The sequence below is a fragment of the Ochlerotatus camptorhynchus genome, unplaced genomic scaffold (genome assembly GCF_037179485.1).
Source record: "Ochlerotatus camptorhynchus isolate MF236.1 unplaced genomic scaffold, CSIRO-AGI_Acam_v1.1 ptg000085l, whole genome shotgun sequence".
NCBI lineage: Eukaryota > Metazoa > Arthropoda > Insecta > Diptera > Culicidae > Ochlerotatus > Ochlerotatus camptorhynchus.
This window is the reverse complement of record NW_027040575.1, coordinates 4,352,501-4,373,863: the sequence shown is the minus strand read 5'-3', so window position 1 is coordinate 4,373,863 and position 21,363 is coordinate 4,352,501. Positions and strand designations below refer to the sequence as shown.

General features: G+C 38.0%; 1 protein-coding gene across 24 annotated transcripts in view; it reads right to left on the bottom strand.

The window, feature by feature from the left end:
- The window catches only part of LOC135698378 (protein muscleblind-like), an 847,806-nt gene that overhangs the window by 548,679 nt on the left and 277,764 nt on the right, over positions 1-21,363 (bottom strand). For all 24 annotated transcript variants that reach the window (XR_010517479.1, XR_010517480.1, XR_010517483.1 and 21 more), the window contains one exon: positions 12,144-13,542. Coding sequence is in view for 19 of the 24 variants with exons in the window: in XM_065218320.1 (XP_065074392.1) it covers positions 12,144-12,332 (189 nt within the window). In the remaining 5 variants the exon portion in view is untranslated. The remainder of the gene's footprint in view (positions 1-12,143; positions 13,543-21,363) is intronic.

Below are 21,363 nucleotides of genomic sequence, written 5' to 3'. Positions count from 1 at the left end.
TTTTCAACTGATTCTTATGTCAAAAGGGCCGCTTGCATGTGTCGGTCTCAGGGCACTGAAATTTACATGTCTTTTTCGTAATGTGTAGGTGGCGGTCTTCGATTTCTAAAAACAAGAAATGGCAAATACTGTCAAATACCCACACACTTAGAAATAACTATTTTTACACGAGACGTAATCCATATTGGACGTAAATCATAGAACGTAAACAAACATTTCTTTTAAAATTAAGTGTTCTCAAACCGAAACATCAAGTAGTCGACGAAGAGAACGTTTGATTGAATTGATTTTCACGTTTCTTTCAACTGATTCTTATGTCAAAAGGCCCGCTTACATGTGTCGGTCTCAGGAAACCGAAATTTACATGACTTTTTAGTAGTGTGCATATATATGGGTATTTTTTAATTTGAGGTGATGTTTAGAGGCCTGCCGGAAATTGATATGCAACGATACCGTGCCGATTCAAATTTCGGACACTTAAACTCGAATTTCGGACACTTTTAAAAGTTGATTATCTCGGTCGAATATGATCCACATGTCTTGTAAATTTTAAATTTTTTGACTAGTGCCCTCCACGATCATCTAACATTATTACTTTGTTTCTAACTGGATGTAATATTTAATTAAAAATGAAAGTGTCCGAAATTTGAATCGTCCGAAATTTGAATCGGAACGGTATTTTGAAATCCAAGATGGCGGCTTCCTGAATCAGAAAAGTGAGAAGTAGTGATGCCGACCCATCAATATGGATATTTGTAGAATCGGGGTTACGTCTAGAGATTGAAAAAAGATATGCGACGCCATTTTGGAATCTAAGATGGTGGTTTTAAGTTCGCGAAAATAAAGGAAATACTGTCAAATATCCATCAATATGGGTATTGTTGGAATCGGGATGGCATCTAGATGCTGAAAAACAATATTCGACGTCATTTTAAGATTCTTGAAATTTTGAAAAAGTGTGTAAATACTATGCACATATACACATGCTTTTTTTAAAGAATCAGGGTAATGTCTAGAAGCCGGAAATAGATATCCGATGCCGTTGTAAAAATCCAAGACGGCGGCTTCCGATTTGAGGAAAAGTGTACATTTTCAGAACGGGAATGACACGTAGATGCCGAAAATCGATGTTAAACGCCATATTTAAATCCAAGATGGTGACTTCTGGATTCCAAAAAGTTGAAAATAGTGTCAAAGACTCTTGATGGGTGTGGGCATTTTCGAAATCTCAGTAACAACTAGAGGCCAGAAACCGATGTTTGACGCCATTTTAAAATCTAGGCTTTTGTGAAATACTGTCAAATACCGATCAATGTGAGTATTTTTGGAATAGGGGTGACATCTAGAGGCTGGAAATCAATGTCCGACGCCATCTTGAAATTCATGATGGTGGCTTCTGATTTAAGTAGAAGTGTCAAATATCCTACAAATGGTGTCGGACATCGATTTTCGGCACTTTCGCGTGGTCACCGTTTCTAAAATACCAATATTCTAGGGTATTTGAGACTTTTGATGAGCCCGATGGCCGCCATCTTAGACTCCAGAAGGGCCTCGTTAGTTTAATATTCGTTTAAAATAAAATAACATTTTGCTGCTACATAAACTCCGGATGCAATGCCTATCGGCAACCGATATTGTATGGATACTATCCGGTTACTATATGTTAATGCCTGACGACGCGACTCGTGACAAGTCGAATGAGCCCCGAATTGAAGTGAAAATGGCATAAATGAAGGAAGCAGTTTCCGAGTCATTCATTGCATCAATTGGAACAAGTCTTTGCTTCACATGAAATGAACTGATGTATTTGACGAACGAAACAAGCGATAGTCAAGTCATGTTTGACAGGAGGAATGTTCATCGTAACTCAACAAAAGAAACACAATGACTTACACGATAATGATATTGCTCGAAACGAAGCGATTCTGCGAAGAGTTCATTTTCTTTTCTTTGTTTCGAAAATGTAGAAGCCTGCTCACGGGAACTTAAGGAAACATCAGAAATAATTGGGAAACTTCCAATGAACTGTAGGAAAATGTAATGGTTTTCTGGATAGTTCCATGCATTTCAGGAGAATTTATATAACTTTAGCGAAGCCTTGAGAACATCAGGACAGATAAATCAATTTGCAGGAAATTGCAGGAAAGTTCAAAGAGGTTCATGAAAGTATTGAAAACGTTAGGGAAATTACATGAACATTAGACAATTGTGAAAACATGTTAACAAAAGTTCCATGTTTTAAAAAAAATATAAAAATTTGGGAAAATTTTTAAGAAGTTTCAGAGATCTTAAAACAAGATTAGAGATTTTCCAGTAGCTTCATTATAATCAAAAAAGTTCCAAATACTTCTAGGATGATCAGAGAACTGCAAAACAGCGCCAATTACTTCAGAAAAATTTCAAAAACATTCAAGGAGTTCCGAGGAATTATGGGATATACACACTTCAGGGATATTTTTAAAATTTCAGGGACATTGCGGTGTATTTAGGGATGTTTTATGAATAAAAGGAAATTGATGGATCATTAGAACATGTTATGAACTTCTGGGAATATTGTGCTAACATCCGCCAGAAATCATTTTCCTTGAAGTTTCTATTGACTATTCCGTAAGTCCTGTGTCTGCCGACTTTATCCAGAAGTATATTCCAATCTACCGATTTTTTTTTTTTTAAATGTCTTAAATTTTCGCCAGAAGTTTATCAATATTTGTCTTAAAATTTCCACGGATGTTTTTCAGAACTCTCGTAGTACTTTCTTAGTAGACCTTCTTTACTCTTTCTCTGGAAGCATTTTTTTCGGCTGGAAGCTAATTCAAATATTTTCCGAAAAAAATTTCCGACTTATCCTGGCAAGTAAATTTTCCGTTCTGAGTCCAAAAGCTTGAAATTACATCTTCAAAAACGGCAAAAACGCGAAATTATTAAAATATGGATTCCGATAAATACCGATGTTCATTAAACATTTGACACTGATAAGCTTGAAAACAATCTGACAACGCCGACTGATGCTGAATGTTTACCAGAATCACTCAGCTTCTGCAGACGAACGGATATAATCCCCCAAGCCATCATCAGATAGAACAGCAAGGAAAATTATTCCATTAATGTATTAGATAGATTGATCAACTCCAGTAACCTTTAAATATCCGGTAATTCTTTAAGACAGAAGTGCCTTCTTTCGTGACTGGGAAGCATGACAACTGCTTTCTTCTAACTGATTCATTACGAGTCATGAAGTAATATAATATGCACTTAGCTACAAGGACACGGGGCACACCACAAAAGATCACCTTTTAGTTTCAGTGGATTTATGTACCAAACATGCAATGAGCTTAGGTGGTCCCGTTCGATAATACATTGATAACAAATGATTGAAGTAGCTTTATGAAACATAGCCCATTGTTCCTCACAAATACATTTAGTTCCAGTAGAAAGCCCACCTGGGGAGAATCCCCTCGGTCCACTCTGATGGATACATCGAAAATTATGAAGGCGGCGACGGTCGTTCGCTCGTTGCCTCTATCATCCGGATCCGTTTCTCTGTCATTTAGTTTTCCGCATTTCCGTGTTGGGGCTTGCTTTCTCCCTTGCGTTCCGGTGACGACACTCGATTGCATCAAGTGACCAAATTTGGAAGCATATGCGCTCGATGTGGTCACCGTCGTCGCCGTTTCGTGTTTGTGAGTGGACCGTTGAATATTGCTTTGATCCAACGACAGGCAGACCCGGGTATGCCGAGGGACGCGTGGGTGACGACCGGATGCTATTCGTTCCTGTTTTTTGGGGTGAGATTATATTTTCTTCACTCTTTTTCCTTTTGTGGTGTGTAACATGCTGTATTATGAACGTTGTTACACAATGCATTATGGGGAGAGGAGCGATTCTATAAAATTTCTGTACATCTTATGGTTTGTGTGGAGAAGGGCTTTTTTCCCGTTTTTGGGGTGGTTGGGGTATGACGGAAGTGAAACAGATTGAAAAAGCTCCCTTGTTGAATAGTAAAGATTTTTTTTTTCGGACAGCTGTGCCAAAAATTGGACTGCTCTGCTTCGGATGAATGAGAGCATTATGTAAACATGCTGCTTGCAAAATGTAGCAACTTGTTTTCTTTTCATCGTTCGCTTGGCATGAAAAGAGATTATCTCCGTTATTTTGTATGTTGGCTCTCGATGAAGTTATTTTGATGCATTTGCTAGAATTGTAGAATGTTTGATAAATTAGGATACTTTCTGAAATTCTCGTACAATCTTTGTCATAAGAAGTTCTGGTTTAAATTCATCATTACTTGTATTTGTCTTCCTCCTCACAAATCACCACCCGCAAAGCAGCCGGTTCTCTGGTTATCGCAAGGATATAATCGTAAAATTAAATCTAAGTACTCTCCAGAATGGCACCGAGCCGTAAATATGCTCACTGGTCAGTTTTACGACGGAATCGTTTTCCCCAAACCAACCCGACGACAGATTGCTGCCATTCTCAGTCGAGCGTTGGCTGGTGGATCATTAAAAAAGAATTTCCTTCCTTAATTCACTCTCTTCTTGACGACGACCGGCCGATTCGGAAGAGACGAACGTCCTTCTGGATGTGTGTATATTGTTTGAATCATAAAAATTTAACATCCTCGAGTCCTGGGAACGACTCACTCAGCCTGTTTGGCTCCGCCATTTATGACCATTACCGTACTCGCCCACTTAGAGCTACAGTAATAAAACAACAACTAGACAGCATTTTAATTGGGACACCGATTTGCTATAATTCATGCCGGTTGTCAATTAAATATATTACTGTCCAAGAGCCCCTGATGACTATTTTGGATAGTTTGTTAATTATTGATCACTGGAAACCCTTATACTGACCGGACCAAACCATCAAAACTTCACTATTCGAGCATCTGCTGGTTGGAAAACTTGTCGTGTTCAGGTATCAGGCACAATGTGAACGAGCTTGCGACCCCCTCTCGTAATTAGTGCTGGGATGAAAGTTTAAATCGATGAACGGCCTGTGGGACGTGCTGAAGCTGGTGTCGACAAAAGTCAAACTTTGCAGGTTCAGGGAAAACAGGTTTTGACACCTCTGTGAACATTTGGAGCGAACGAGTCTTCCGGACCTAGGAATGGACGGCATAAGTTGTTCGCTTGCTTGCCATCCAGGATTAGCAAGGCGTAGTGCAACTTTTCGTATGATAATAACGAACTACACAGCTGAATCAAATAACTTCATTATACAGGTGATAATTCTGTAGCTAAAACTAACTCAATCATTGAGGGCTGGGCGGAGGAAAACTATTTCGAGAGAACTTTTCATCAACAGTCCATTCAACATCAACCACCTGTCGGCTTCCGTTTCTTCTGGGTAAACCAAACAGAACTAAATGCATTATCTTGTTCTCAATCAAAATGAAATCACCCGTAACGAACGCAATCCTTTATCGAGCATGTCGTACAAAATGTCAATCATATCTTGCATCAGAACCGGAAACAGCGAAAATTCCTCCGTTCTTCTCTTCAGTAGTATGTGTGTTGTAAGTGGCATCATGAACAAGGATTGCTTTTTCAAAAGCTACCCTCCAATGCATACCCTGTCACTCAGAGGCGACGAGGACAACGAGACGAGATCGGAGATAAAAAAGAAACATGTTACAAATGTCATAATTCAAAACACGGCGATACAACAGACGTTTTCCATTTTGGCCGGATTTTTTCTTCCTTCTCGGTAAGCATAAGCCCTTGCGGCAAACAACCTTCCGTGTCACTAGGTACTAGTGGTGAGGTGGTCCAACAAAGCGAGACGTTTCACTTTTGTCGCAATTCTTGTGCACAGTTTGTCATGTGAGCTTCGTCTGGGAGTGGGACGGTAGGCTTGACGGTTGGAATGTGGGAATCCTTTACCGCAGAATTTCGGTTGAACCATGTTCAGCTTCCAGTCAAGAATTCTCGGAGTCGGAGGTTGGTTTTTTATTTACCTTTGATGAAGGCCGGGTTGTTTCCTGTTTGTTATCAGGAAATGTTCAACCGACGATGCCTTCAGATTAGTGTTGTTGGAAAATTATGCTCTCAATTGTACATTATGAAACATTCGAGCAAACACTTAGCTTGTTATATGGAAGGTTAAAGTCTTTTAATCAGTTAGAGTTGCTTTTGACATTTTCAATTATTGCTGGTTTATTTTTTTAAAAGCGGCGCCGGTGGTGTAGTAGTAAGCGTGATTGTCTCTCGCCCCAGCAGGCCTGGGTTCAATCCCAGTCAGCTCCACCGGGATGTTCTGAGGCATAAAATCTCTGATCACGCCTTACGGGAAGTAAAGCCGTTGGTCCCCGGTTCATGAGTTGATGGGTATATAGGTAGGGTTCAGGTGTGGGAGCTACCTTCCTGGCGTCGGAAGCATTGGTGCTTAGCACGGAAAACAATTTTGACGGAAAAACAAATCAATAAAAAACAAAATAACGAGGATTTCGGAAAAATTCCGACTGCGGGATAGCAAGGGAACTTCTGTAAAATTCTTTGCATATCAGCTTAAACTTCAAAGAAACTACAGTAGCATTTATGACTTTAGCAATATCAAGAAAACTTAATAGATGTTAAAAAATCAGCGAAGGATATATTTGCAGAACTATAGGAGAATTGTGGAAACTTTCAAAAAAGCTAGGTCTATAGATCTCTGGAGAAGCTCATAGACCTTAAGATCTTATGTTCAGACTTCCGGGGTAGTATAAAGATCCGCAGTTTTCGGGAGAGTATTTTAAGTAGTACCGTAAAATGGGGTAACATTGATAGTTTTTTTAAAGTATATTTTAAATATTTTTTACAGCAATGAATGTTTTTCAAATTTTATATTTTTTAAACAAGTACTGAAGATCCACGAGTTAATTCGTTAGTAATATGTTGAACGATAATTAAAGCATTTGTACTATTTTTTTAGTGTTGCGACCGAACTTCAGTATTCTGATTTGGAGTTACTTTGATAATGCTCGATGAATGTAGAAAAAATGAGTGAAACTCAAACAATTTAGTTCATTAAATATGAAACTATGAATGAGTATATAATCAGAAAACTTCATAAGCAATAAGAATACAACATTCAATTTGTGATGGCATTATCGAAAATACATTTCATAAGTGATGATTTGAGTGCATTTGCAAAAACACGAAAATGGGTTTTTTTTTTAATATTTTTGTAAAATATGTAGCACATACTATATAAAAACTATATACGATATCAACGGAAATACCCTAAGCTACAATATGGAACCAATGTTTCTTATTTGGAAAAAGCACAGCGAGTAAATTTATTCTTTATATTATACTATCAAAATAACCCGCATTATCAAAGATACCCCGTTTTACGGTATTAAAATCTGTAAATGTAAAATTCTATAAATTTAGGACAGCAGGAAAATTTCGAGAAACTATAAGAAGTACCGGGAATTTCAGGGAAGTCTATAGAACTACAGTTTTAATTGTTTTTAGGGATGTCCTGAGAATTTTGAGAAGCTCCATTTATTAATTGGAGGAACTTTCAAGAAGTGCTAAGAAATTATAAAGTATTCCGCAAATTGCAGAAATATTCCAAAAATTTCTAGAATATCAAGGGGTCTTAAGAGAAGATCCATTATCATCAGGAAAATTGTTGAAGCGGTAGAGAAGTGCCGAGAAATTCTCGTTTTTTTTTCTTTTTTCTTTTTTTATGGATTTTAATCTAGGGCTATCCAAACGGTCAGTTTCGGCCGTTTATGATGGACTTTTTCAAGGGTAAAACTGTCTATCCTTAAAAAAAAGGGCACAATAAGCAGCCGAAACGTCGAGCAATGCATAACTGGCCGTTTGGATTACCATAGACTAGGAACGCAATAAAAAATAAATCTCCCTCGCAGTCGAACAACCTATTAAAATTGTAGAAAGTTTAGGAAACTTCCTAAAGGAACAAAAACTCCAAGCAAGTCCAAATAAGCTCAGGGAATTTTATAGATTCTAAAGGATGTTCCACGAGCTTCAAGGAAGTTGTATCAAAAATTTCTGGTAAATTTCTGGAGTTGCAGTCGTGACCGGAGAATTTTAAGGCGGTTCAATTAACTTCAGGAAAATCTTGGGAACTTTAAACAATCTGAGAAACCCAGAAAAATTTATTGAAGATTTGAGACTTTTAGATCAGTTCCATTAACTTCAGTAAAGCACCGAAATCTTCAATAGTCCAGAAAAAGTATCGATTACAGTTTTATCATCGTCAACGTTTCGATCCAGTGTATGAGATCTTCATCCGGGCTAGTTTTGGATTAGCATTGTAAAACTTTCTGCTCTGAGTGAAAGATGACATATTTTTATGTCCCCCTGTAAAAGGCCAATTCCAAAGAGCAAAACGTCTGAAATAGGTTAAGTTTTATGGCGAGCTGATTACAGACTAGTTTGACCCGTACCTTAGTTTTAGTAAGAGGGAACTATTTAGTAGTTTGTCCACATTTTTGGTACAGATCCAGCCCGAGTCCTGGCCACTGCTGTAAATTTTGTATACAAATTCTGAAGTACTTTGTTTTTTTTTGTATTTCGCATAACTCTCAGTCTAATTTTGACTGATTTGGGCCAAGCGTTTCTTTAGGTTTTGTTGTGTTTTTCTCTCGGCATTGGAATGGTTGCTGCTAAATTGGACAGCTATTGGCAGATCACAGTCGAGAAAAATATTATTCGCATAAAGTGCAGATTCTGGCTACGAAAACGGTCTGAAGCTACCGTACGGAACATCAATTCCAACCAGTGGAAGAATATTCTTCCCCGGATGATCAATCCACGAGGTTGATCGATTCCAGGCTAACAATACACGGCGAATGAGAACGACCCAAATTTAAGTTTAGTTCACTCATAATCGCCAAAAGTGCAGGAACTCAGCGATGAGTAAATTTGCCTCATGTTTTCTCAGGTTTTTTCAGGATTTTCCAGGGAAAAATTCCCGAATTTGAGGAAAGTAAAGATTTGATTCACTCAGTCTATTGGTACTACTCCGAGACTGAATAAAATTTTCGTCAATTTCCTCATTTTCCGGCAGAATTTTTAAGATTTCCACAGGAAACCATGAGACAAATTTTACTCATCGCTGAGTTCCTGCACTTTTGGCAATTATGACTGAACTAAACTCAAATTTGGGTCGTTCTCATTCGCCTTGTAGCAAATCGAAGCTGAAAAGGAGAAGCGTCTGACGGCACACAGTGGGGTATTTAATAATTCTAGCTGGTCAAAAATATTTGACCGCCCTAACTTGTCACATACATCTTATTGTTCAAGTATAATGAAATGGTTTGGTAAAAAAGGGCGGAGTCATGTTTTGGAGGAAAGAGGGTCATTTTATAATGCTATTTTTTTTAAATTTATAAGTCGTTAAGTATTTTTCGGATTTACTTACCGTCAAAGGATGAAATGTTGAGAACTAATAATACTTTAAATTGAAAACAAATGTAAAAAATCGCTTACACCTGCGGTCAATAAAAAAGCACGAAAGGCCGAAGTTTGTTTACAAACTTGCCAAATTTGACATGTTGTAAGTTTGTTCTGTTATGATCAATTGAGCTGAAATTTTGACACAGAACCACAAATATGCTGAACTTTGCGTGAACAAAAGACCAAACTTTTTTAAACTCCTGCAGAAATTGGCGATATGTTTATAAATGGTTAAAATAATAGCATTTTTGAAATTCGAAATATCTCAAGATCCTTATGAAGAGCTTTGAGTGTGTTGGTTTATTTCTTATCTTTTGTCAGATACGCGTATTTCGTCTACTACTTGCAGACTTCATCAGTGCCAAGTACTCAACACCACTGGTGTTGGTGTTGATCATAACAAAACAAAATTACATAAAAGTAGGCTAATTTACATGAAAATTCACCTATGATGATATTTTCTTGGCTGCAGGTGTTAAAATTTATAAGAATATAAATTATTGAAGATGGCCGCTATTTTGATTATTTTGCCTTGCCACATCGAATTTACAGATCTCAGAAACTAAAAGGATTTCATGTGCCAAATTACAATCACTCTTTTGCTGCACTTCTGCATAATTTTCATTACAATTTTATGCACGGAAAATTTGTAGTTTCTGAGATTTTTGGCGCAAAAACTCGAAGTGATAAGGCAAAATAAATAAAATAGAGGCCATTTGTGGATTCCATCAGCTTTCACCTTGAGAAAATAATTATATTACACCGAGTATTACACAACAACATTTATCAGAATTCAAAAACAAAAACTAAACAACAAGTAAAAAACCCAATGAAATTAGAAAAAAAAAACTCATTCCGAATTTGAGAAGACATTTTCTTGTTCACATTTTTTTTTTGCTTGGATTTGTTTTCCGTCGATCTTGATTTCCGTGCTGAGCACCAATGCTACCGACGCCAGGAAGGCAGCTCCCACTCCTGGACCCTACCTATCGACCCATCAACTCATGAACCGGGGACCAACGGCTTTACTTCCCGTAAGGCGTGATCAGAGATTTTATGCCTCAGAACATCCCGGCGGCGCCGACTGGGATTGAACCCAGGCCTGCTGGGGTGAGAGGTAATCACGCTTACCACTACACCACCGGCGCCGCTTTTCTTATTCACATGTTTCATATGTTTCTTCCATCTCTAATTATTCCAGCCGATCTTCGCTTTCTTGCATGAAGTCTTCTGGGAGTAAGGTAAAATAATATTCTGTGATTATAGGATCAGAACTAAGCGGCAGCCTATTCAGTGCATCATCTCTGCTATATGCACTCGATTTATGTGTTTCTGCAAATGTCTAGTATAAGAATTTAATTCGTTTCTCTTTTGTATCTCTTTATAAGTTTTTGTTTGTCTTGTCCCCCGTCTCGATGAGTCTCATCGTCGCCCACTGGTCACCATAGCCGGCCGAACTCCGACGATTCTAGAACCAGACTACCGTTCATACTGGCGACATCGAAACCCTGCCCCAAAGCTCCTCTTCTTTCCCTATCCTTCGACATTGTACCTCTCTAACCTCGAGTAAGCCGCGAGTATTCGGCCCAACTCCTCTAGTAGAATTAAGTGAATTTTGTTACAAACAAAGAACAATGAATTATCGGCTCCGTAAATCTAACGCGATTGAGCCTTAAAAATAAACGAACTAGATAAACAAAATAGTCAGTACATCCATGTTGTATAGCTTCTTTTGACAACTGCATGTTCTTTATAAAAAAAATAAAAAAAAAAACACATTACGCAGAATTGGAGTCATCAGATACCATGGATACAGTCGAACGTATATCTCCGCCGTTTCTTGAGTAAATGAATCTTAGACTAGTGTTCCCATCCAAATTTCCAAAGCCTGGTTTTGGAAAATCCTCAAGGGGATCCCAAATTCTTTCTAAAGTTTTCTTGAATGTGTTCTTTTCTTTCTTTTCTTTCTTTACTTTTCATTGCCAGTTAACCGCTATTTTTTAAGTTTGAAATAGAACGCAGACAGTTTGATCTATTTTGGCTTGATCTATTTAATTTTAGCTGGTTAAAATTTGACATAAATTAGTTACAATTAAAGTCGCTCCTTAAAGAGGGCGCATGAATTTGAGATGCGATCATATGAAGAATCAGTGAGTATCCAGCTTTTAATTTACCTTGACAACACTGGAAAGGAGTAACAAAGATCTCCAAGCATATGGACTCGGAGTTTCTTTTATAAAGGCTTTGAAAACTTCAGAGAGAGTAGCCGTACTGTCCAGCAGAAGAAATGCTTCCAGACTTACTCACACTCAACGAAAACACCATTCTCAATGTGGCATTATCAGGCTTATGATGTACCAGGAAATGGCCCGATAAATATTTTGTTCATTCGCGCTTTGTCACCAGGTGATTTTAAGTCCAGAACACCATGATGAGGTTTCAAATTGCGTCCCATTAGAGCGCGTAGCACTATATCCACCAAGGGGAGGTCAATGTCATTGCCATCAACATCCTGTCACAACAGCTAAAAAAAAAAATAAAGAACATAATGTTTCCCGGATCAGATTACACCATCCAATTCAACCACATTCGGCGAATTTATGTTGTCGAGGCTAGTTGTTTGTCTACCATCATATCATATCACGAGTATGTGATAAGAATCATAAAATCCCCATTCCCGGCAGCGAGCACATATTGCGAAGATATACAAGAGACACCTACCTTAATACTGTCGTAACACGCGGTGACGCGTCCATTTTGTACTTCGACGTTGGCCGGTGGATGGGCGAACTTGCACTCAGTGTCCGGGCGGGAGCACTTGTTCCGCTGGTACTCGCGGCATACCTCCAACTGTAGCCAACGGGAGTCCTTTCCGTTCAGTAGATTTGTCATGTTCATCATGGCAGCCATATACTATTTCTGCGAACTTGGTTTTGTGTGTGTGCGTGTGTGCTCTTTTGCTTCGTTTATGTGCCTTAGGCCCGACGTTTACTTTCTTAGAGTATTGATTGATTAATTGGGAGGAGTAGGAACTGGGTACACTCGTTCTCTGTCTCTCTCTCACTCGGGGTTAAATCACAACACGTGTCTCTGGTAGGGAGGGAAGAAACTCTACGCGTACATTCACTACCGGCAAAAAATCGCTAAGAGCGCTACAAGTTGAGACAACGATCTTGTAACAATGCACTAAGAATTCGCTCTGGTTGATTTCTCTGTACCAGAATAATAATTTCCAAACCACCGGGCTACGTTCTTGACTCGATTCGCCAAAGTGTATCACAAGATAAGTCGATGTAGGTTATTCCGTTTCCAGAGAAGCTATTTCTTTACTTTCTCCTTGACGTTGAGATTTCTTGGTTTTTGTTTGCCTCCACTAACTAATTCCTATGGCAATTAAAACGAAGACTAGAGGTACTTCCGCTTCCCAAACTCTTCTCTCTGCTTGACTTCTGTTTCGCTAAGATTAAAAAATTAATTCCTTCGCAAGTTACTCAGGAACGGACGTTTTTTGGTTTTCTCTGCCTTTCAGTCTCGCTGACTACTGAATGAATGAGTGACTGACAGACTATCTGCTTGACTACTACTGTCGGTTTTTTTCTTTTCTCGATGGAGGAGGATAATTTGCTTCCTGTTCCAGGATATCTTTCTGTGCTTCTCTCCTTCTCACAGAAGTCTCGCTGAACGGACGCAAGCTTTGATTGTCCTTGGGAAGAGTTTTGCCGTTTCCTGATTTCGCCTTTTCTGTAACTTCTAATTACTCGTCCTCGCTGCTGCTCCGATGGTAGTCCGGATGAGGCGACAGACTTTCTACAGCAGCTTTTCACGCGGCCAAATCTGTAAATCAGATGCTCTTGTGGGTGTTATGGTGGGGAGCAGGATTGTGGCTGTTCCTTGGGCTGATGATGAGCTGATTTTCGATGGATGCTGCTGCAGCGGAAGATGCAAAAAGCACAAGCACAAGCACGGGGGCGGGTCTTGAGTAGCAAGCGGCAGGAGGCGTCTAGCAGAGGTGGGATATGGCGCTGAGATGAGGTTGCTTGTTGGTGCACGGATTGAAAGCTGCTACAGCGGGCGAAAAGCCGGGGTAGGCGTTACTTCTCGTGGATGGGAGAGACGCTGTCTGAAAAGAAAGAGAAAGATGTACGATTAATGAAGGCGTTAATCAGTGGTAAAGCTGCAGCAATTACAGTCAGAGAAGGGGGAGCGTTTACTTAATTCACAGGGTTTATAAGTGTGATTAATTTGATATCCAATTTCAATATTCCTTCAGAGAAAGTTATGATCGCCAATTGACAGAGTTTGCGTCCTCACAGTAGACCATTTCCCTCATGTCATCGTTGGAAATACCCTTCTCCGAAAGCAACACTGTTTACAGAACCATTAGCCGGTGGAAATGGAAATTGATTCTATTTCTCAATTAAAATTAAAGGCTAACCCAGTTTGCTCGCTACCGAGAACACTCGATTTGTTTATGCGGCCCAAGTCTTCCACCCGTTTGTAGGTCACAGCCATCCTCATCGTCGTCATCGTCATCGGAGAAAACAACACCCCCTAAAAAGCGCGCGCCCATTTCTCCGGCGGCTATATTTATATTTACATTGATTTTCCGGAGCACGAGCAAGAAAAATAGCCTCGCGCCAACACTCACACAGCCAACAACCACCCACGCATTGTACGCACACCCGTGTACGTTCGCAGTAATGTTGACATAGTGAGCGGCAAACCAAACCAACAACATCGCAACCCAAGAACAGCCACCGAAGTCAACGAAGGAAAAATCAACAATAACCACAAGAGCAGCAACGAGCGAGAGGAAGAGCGATCATCATCGGCCCAAATAATTGGATTACTCGATTTCACGCACTTTCTGACGCCTGCTCGCGATTTTCCCTGGTCATGGCAAATGTTTGATCTGCACGGGTGAAATTTTCGGCGAACATTTTCTGAGGCCTGAGGTTGTTTGAAATTCCGAAAGGGTGGAAGGTTGTTCGAAATTCTTTAAGAAGATGAAGGATGGACCGGTTTTCGACTACCGCCAGTTGGGGTGACATTGCTTCGGGGGTGACATTGGGCCAAAAATGATTTTTTTTTTGTTACAAATATCTCGAACATACAGAAAATGACAACATGTTTCTTAAACTCCCGAAGTAAAGCGTAAATAACAATAACGAGTTGTTTTATTTAAATAGTGTTGTAATGTTCAGTGTCATAAATAACACACTTTTAAGTCGATAGACGTTAATTACACATGGTACCAAGTCATAAATGGGGCCTCCCTTAGCTCAGTCGGTAAAGGCGCAGCTACAAAGCAAGACCATGCTGGAGGTGGCTGGGTTCGATTCCCGGTTCGGTCTAGGAATTTTTCGGGTTGGAAAATTTCTCGACTTCCCTGGGCATAGAAGTATGATTGGACTTGCCTTGCCACACAATCATATCAATGCAAAAATGGTACAGGCATCGAAAGCTCTCAATTAATAACTGTGGAAGTGCATCTAGAACACTAAGTTGAGAGCACGCAATAAGCTAATATGCGATATGCAATAAGCTTGAAATGCGAAGAAGAAGAAGAAGAAGAAGAAGAAGTCATAAATACTTAGGAAAGTATTGCAAAACTTATTTGAATATTGCAGAACCCCCTAAAAAGTTTAGTATCACCTATATCTCGAAATCAGCCTCCCTTAGTTCAGTCGGTAAAGGGCAGCTACAAACAAGACCACGCTGGAGGTGGCTGGGTTCGATTACCGGTCTGGTCTAGGAATGTTTCGGGTTGGAAGATTTCTCGACATCCCTGGAATGATCTGGGAGTATGATTGTACTTGCCACACAATTATAATAATGCGAAAATGGTATAGGCATCGGAAGCTCTCAATTAATAACTGTAGAAGTGCATCTAGAACACTTAGTTGAGAGCACGTAATAAGCTAATATGCGGTAAGATATAAGCCCCGAATGCGAAAAAGAATAAGAATATCTAGAAATCCTGATTATATACAAAAGGGCTGTCTTGAGCAAAGTTGTTCAGAAGGACAAGGGCGTCCAAAATACGATCGGAATAGTTCGAAATTCTCTAACTACGTGTCGCTAGTAAGCATGCAAAATTTAGCATTGTTAAAATTGTTTTATCTCGTGATCCCGAACACCTAGAAAGTTCGAGCACAGACAAACAGACGTAACACTTTATTGTGTATCTTCGTTCACGCATTTAACGGTTGATTTGAATATTATCAGTTCCGCGAACTACTCGCCGCAGCGCTGGTATCGACGGCAGAGAGATGTCGTTACTGAGGACCTATGTTTTGAGATACTATGTTTTCAAGAAAAACTTTTTCAAAGTGTTATGTCTGTTTGTCTGTGGTTCGAGTATTCAGCAAAGTTCTTCAAAAGGCTAAGGGCGTCCAGAAGGTGGAAAGCTTAGTTTAGAATTAAAGCACTGCGTGGCGCTAGTGTTGATGTTAAACTGAGCATTTTAAAATTATTTTATCTCGTGATTCTGAATCTTCAACAAAGTTGTTTAGAAGACCAACGGCGTCCCGATGGTCGTTAGTATTGTTGGGAATTCTGTTATTACGTGTACGCATATATGTAAAATTGTGAATTTTTGTAATTATTTTATCTCATGATCCCGATCACCTAGAAAGTTCGAGGCTTTAGCACAGTTGTTAAGTAAGCTATGACCAACCGGATAGTGCTCAGTTCGTTTTGAAATCCAAAATTTGGAATGTACCGGATCTGAGAAGTTTGAAATCGCTTGAATATGAAGTGAATTAGTCCTGAAGGTTTTTGAATCACTCGAAAATAAAAAGAATCAGATCTGAAAATTTTGGAATCTATTGAATATGAAGTTAATCAGACTTGAAACATTTTGGGTTACTTGAATATGAAGTGAACCGGTTTGAACAGTTTAGATCTACTTGAATATGAAGTGAATCACACCTGAAAAGTTTGGAATCACTTGAATATGAAGCAAATTCGATCTGAAAAGTTTGGAATCATTAGAATATGAAGTGAAACTGCTATGAAAGGATGACCTAAAGAAATTGTTTTGTTTAATTGTATTAATTCGGAAAGAACAGAAATACTATAAACGTACTGAAAACCTTAAGAAAAGATCGAAATCACATCGAAAAATACTCAATCAATTAGATAAAGTTCAAAACCTCTTTGGAAGGTACTGAATCACTTCGGAAAGTACTGATTCACTTCAGAAGCGATCGGAATCATTTGGAAAATACTGAATTAGTACAGGAAAGTTCCAAATCACTTCAGAAAGATCTGAATCACTTCAGGATGTAGAGACGGACCAGTCAACGACTGAAAGTCTCTATAATAAAGAAATCAATAAATTACCTTCAGGATAGTTTAGAATAACTTCATAACGTACTGAAACCAGGGTTGAAAAGATTGAACATAATATGGAAAAATCACTATACGATACACATCAGTGCAAAAACGTTCACTGAAATTCATTCTTTGCTTTCTTGATACAGGTCACTATGATTAGACGTTTCAGAGAATTTCTGACTTTTGGTTTGTTTTGTTGTTGTCTTTTTCATTCAATACGCGTGAACTCTTGCTGTTAATCAATCTGAACCACTTTAAAAATGTTTTAGTCATTTCGGAAAGCACTGATTCACTTCAGAAGAGTTTTGCATCACTTCGGAAAGTGTTGATTCGATTCAGCAATGTTTATAAACATTTGCGAAAGCCCTGAATTTCTTTAGAAAGGTTCAGAGTCACTTCGGAAAGTACTGTACCACGTCGGAAAAGATTGAAATGTCTTCAGAATTTAGTGAAAAGTTTGAAATCACTTCCGCAAGTACTGATTCACTTCGAATAGAAATGAATCATATAAGAAAAGTTCGGAATCTCTTCAGAAAGTGTTGAATCACTTCAGAAAACTTTGGAATAACTTGGGAAAAAACTTCAGAAATAGTTCTGAAATTACGGAATTACTTTAGAAGTTTTGGAATCACTTCGGAAAAAAACTGAATCATATAAAGAGAGTTTGAAATTACTTCAGATACAACTGAATAACCTCAGAAAAGTTCGGAATCACTTCGTGAGCTACTGAATAGGTATAGAAAATTTTGTAATTCATCTGTAAAGTACTTAATCAATTCAATAAAGTTTGAAATCTCTTCTGCAAGTACTGAATCACTTTAGAAAATTCTGAATCACTTCAGAAAAGTTTGGAATCATTTCAGAAAGTCATAAATCTATTGAAAAATAAATCGGAAACGCATTTAATAGTACTGAACCGTTTCATACAAATTTGAAATCAATTCATTAAAGTTCGAAATCACTTCGGAAAGCACTGCATTGCCTTAGAAATTTTTAGATCATTTTGAAAAGTATTGGATCATTACAAAAAAAGTATTGCATCGAAAATAAGTTAAAAACAAATTGTTCCAAACGGCGCCGGTGGTGTAATGGTAAGCGTGATTACCTCTCACCCCAGCAGGCCTGGGTTCAATCCCAGTCGGCGCCGCCGGGATGTTCTGAGGCATAACATCTCTGATCACGCCTTCCTTCGGATGGGAAGTAAAGCCGTTGGTCCCCGGTTCATGAGTTGATGGGTCGATAGGTAGGGTCCAGGTGTGGGAGCTGCCTTCCTGGCAAGTCGGTAGCATTGGTGCTCAGCACGGAAAACAAGATCGACGGAAAAAACAAACCAAAGAAAAAAAAAAAACAAAAAAAAACAAAACAAAATGTTCCTTCCAAATCCGTAAAAGAATATTTAAAAAAATGTGTGCTTATGTATGTGTCATGCCTTTTATTAAAACTTAACAAAGAAAAACAAACCAAAATATATTCTTTAAGGGACTGATCACATGTTAGATTTCGAGATTTCGGGCAGTACATTTTCCTGTTTTTTAATGCATCGTTACAGTATATTTTTGACTATTTCAAGGTATTAGAATTATTAATACCCTTTTGATGAAACTCTTAAAATTTCAATTCAGCATCAACAATCAACATTCAATAGCTTGCAGTTGAAAACAAGTTGAATTAGGTTGCTCTCAGAAACAATCTTAGTTTATATTTTTCCCAATTTTAAGCAAAAATGACGTACATAATTGATCTCAAGTTGGTCGAAACAATTGGAAATGGTTGTGTTTTCTTCTTAGCCTTTTCCATGGATGCTAAAGCTACCAAGATCAGGAAACAATTTCAAAAAATACTGTGCGATGTGTACTGCTTTGTCTCATTGTCCAAAATTTATTAGAAGACCACAATCTAAGATCATAAAAGTACCTTAAATAATAGTAGGACATGACAAAAATATTTGTTGAACCTTTTTAATTTTAAAATATTTGTTGTGGATTGGGAAAGCAACATTTGTTTACAACTTATTTTCGCTACAGTCGTGTTATCCGCAAGTACTGAATAATTTAAGAAAAGTTTGGAATCACTTCGGAAAGTACTGAAACACTTCAGAAAAGTTTTAACTATTTAAGAATGTTCAGAATCAATTATGCATGCACACTAGCGCCACGTAGTAGCTCCAAACCAATTCTGGTTTTCTGAACTACTTTGTTGAAGACTCGAACTTCCTACGTGGTCGGGCTCACGAGATAAAACATATCCAAAAATGCTAAATTATTCATGCACACTAGCGCAACATAATGACAGAATTCCTAACCAAACTATCTGCCTACCAAATACCTTTGGCCTTATGAACAAATTTTCTGAAGACGACACCTTAGCAAATAATCAGGATTTCGAGGTATAGCATCATAGATGATTGTTTGTGAGCGATTCCATACTCATGGCTGATAGTTTACGTTGCATTTACATATTTTAAGATATTTAATCCAAAATTAAATGTATTTGTATGAGATTTCAAATTCTAACAACCATCTCTGACAGTTATTAATAGAGCAGTTCTTCCTTCCAGACCTTCTCCGACTTGCATGGAACTTTGCATAATTATTTGTTGTGGGCAATGATTAAAGAATTTGCTAAAATTCAACCATTTTGGTTCATGTATAATTTTCAAAATGGCGTTTCAAGTCTAATTTCAAGAAAGCCAGCTGAATTTTTTCTAAAATATGAATCATTGTCCATAAAGAACAATTATGCAAAGATTCTAAGAAATTGGGGATGGTCGATTCAAAAATTCAGTTTTTCCGCCATTTTGGCTGGAACTGTCAATCTGTCATTGATGAATAAAGCCATTCCATAGCAAAACGATATAATGGTTTTCAGAAATTCGTAAAAATTGGTAGTTTTGTTTTTTATCGCAAAATATTCGAACCATATTTTTATATTTTTCATTAGGGTGACCACACGTGAAAGTGGTCCAGAAATCATTTTTTTTTGTCTATATCATTTAAAAATGTATTTTTTTTTAATTCATAAGTATTGAAACTCTGGGCCGATTTCAAAGATCAAAATATCAAAAATACCTTAAAGACAAAATAAAAAAAAAATCGGGTCTACAACTTTGCGATAAGGAACAAAACTACATATTTTTATTAAGTTGACTTGCATGAAACTTTGCATAATTATTTGTTGTGGGCATGCTTGGCATACACATTTTTGGTCACGAGCTGCTCATTTACTAATAATTTTACACACAGTAGACGAAAATCAGTTCGTTTTGAAGTATTCAAATCTCGTACTTTTAGTTCAAAAAGTCAATCCTGTTGATTCAAAAGTTAAGATTTAACTACTCTTGGCATGTCTGTAGTAAACTATGATCCTACTCTATCAATTACTTCAAAGAAAACCTAATTTCAACATCTTAGTGAAAATCTGTTAACAAATGAGCAGTTGGTGTGTATGCCAAGCATGGTTGTGGGCAATGATTAAAGATTTTGCTAAAATTCGGCCATTTTGGTTCATGTATAATTTTCAAAATGGCGTTTCAATTCAAATTTCAAGAAAGCCATTTTAAACATTTTACAAGACCCAAAATGGCTGAATTCCAGCTAAAATATGAATCGTTGCCCATAAAGAGCAATTATGCAAAGATTCATATAAATCGGAGATGGTTGGTTCAAAAATCCAGTTTTTTCCGCTATTTTGGCTGGAACTGTCAATCTGTCATTGGTGAATACAGCCATTCCACAGCAAAACGATATAGTGGCTCTCAGAAATTCGTAAAAATTGGTTGTTTTGTTTTTTATCGCAAAATATTCCACCCATATTTTTAAATTGTTCATTAAGGTGACCACACGTTGGAGTGGTCTAAAAATCGTTTTTTTTTTCGATGTTTTTTTTAATACATAACTTTTGAAACACTGGGCCGATTTCAAAGATCAAAATATCGAATGAAAGGTTATTAAAAGCACTTTTGGAAAAATATAATTTTATTGAAAAATTGAGTTTTTGTTTAGAAAAGCATTGATTGTATGTGTTATTTGTGGTTTTCATGGTTTTTAGACAGAGGGCGCAATATCTTTTTGTATATTTTTCACTGAAAATGTAGGCTGTTTTACAAAACATATAAAGTTCAACGATGTTTTTTTGGGATAAAAAACAAAACTACACATTTTTACGAAGTTCTGAGAACCACTGTATAGTTTTGCAATGTGACTGCAATAAGGTGAAATAAAAATATAGTTTTAGGCCCAATGTCACTCCAACTTCCGATAAATAATTATATAAAAAAGTGTCCATGTCACTATTCAACATTCATAGCTTCTCACCACGGGACTGCCGGCTGACAGACCCTGGGCATGAACTGATCCCAGCGAGAGCTAAACATAGACGAAGGACGAAAAGAATGAATCTTCCACACCATCTTCCCTAGGACCCAGTGGGAGCGAAAGTGCATCCACATCTCTTGCATTGGAGAAAAGCAACAGCATTCTGCACTCTTTCAGTCATAGGAATACGTATGTTGTTTTTCGTCTTCACCTCCTTCCTCCCCTCAGTTCGAGAGCTTCACACGATATGCCAGTTTCAGCACAACTGAACTGGAGCTCCGTTCGTA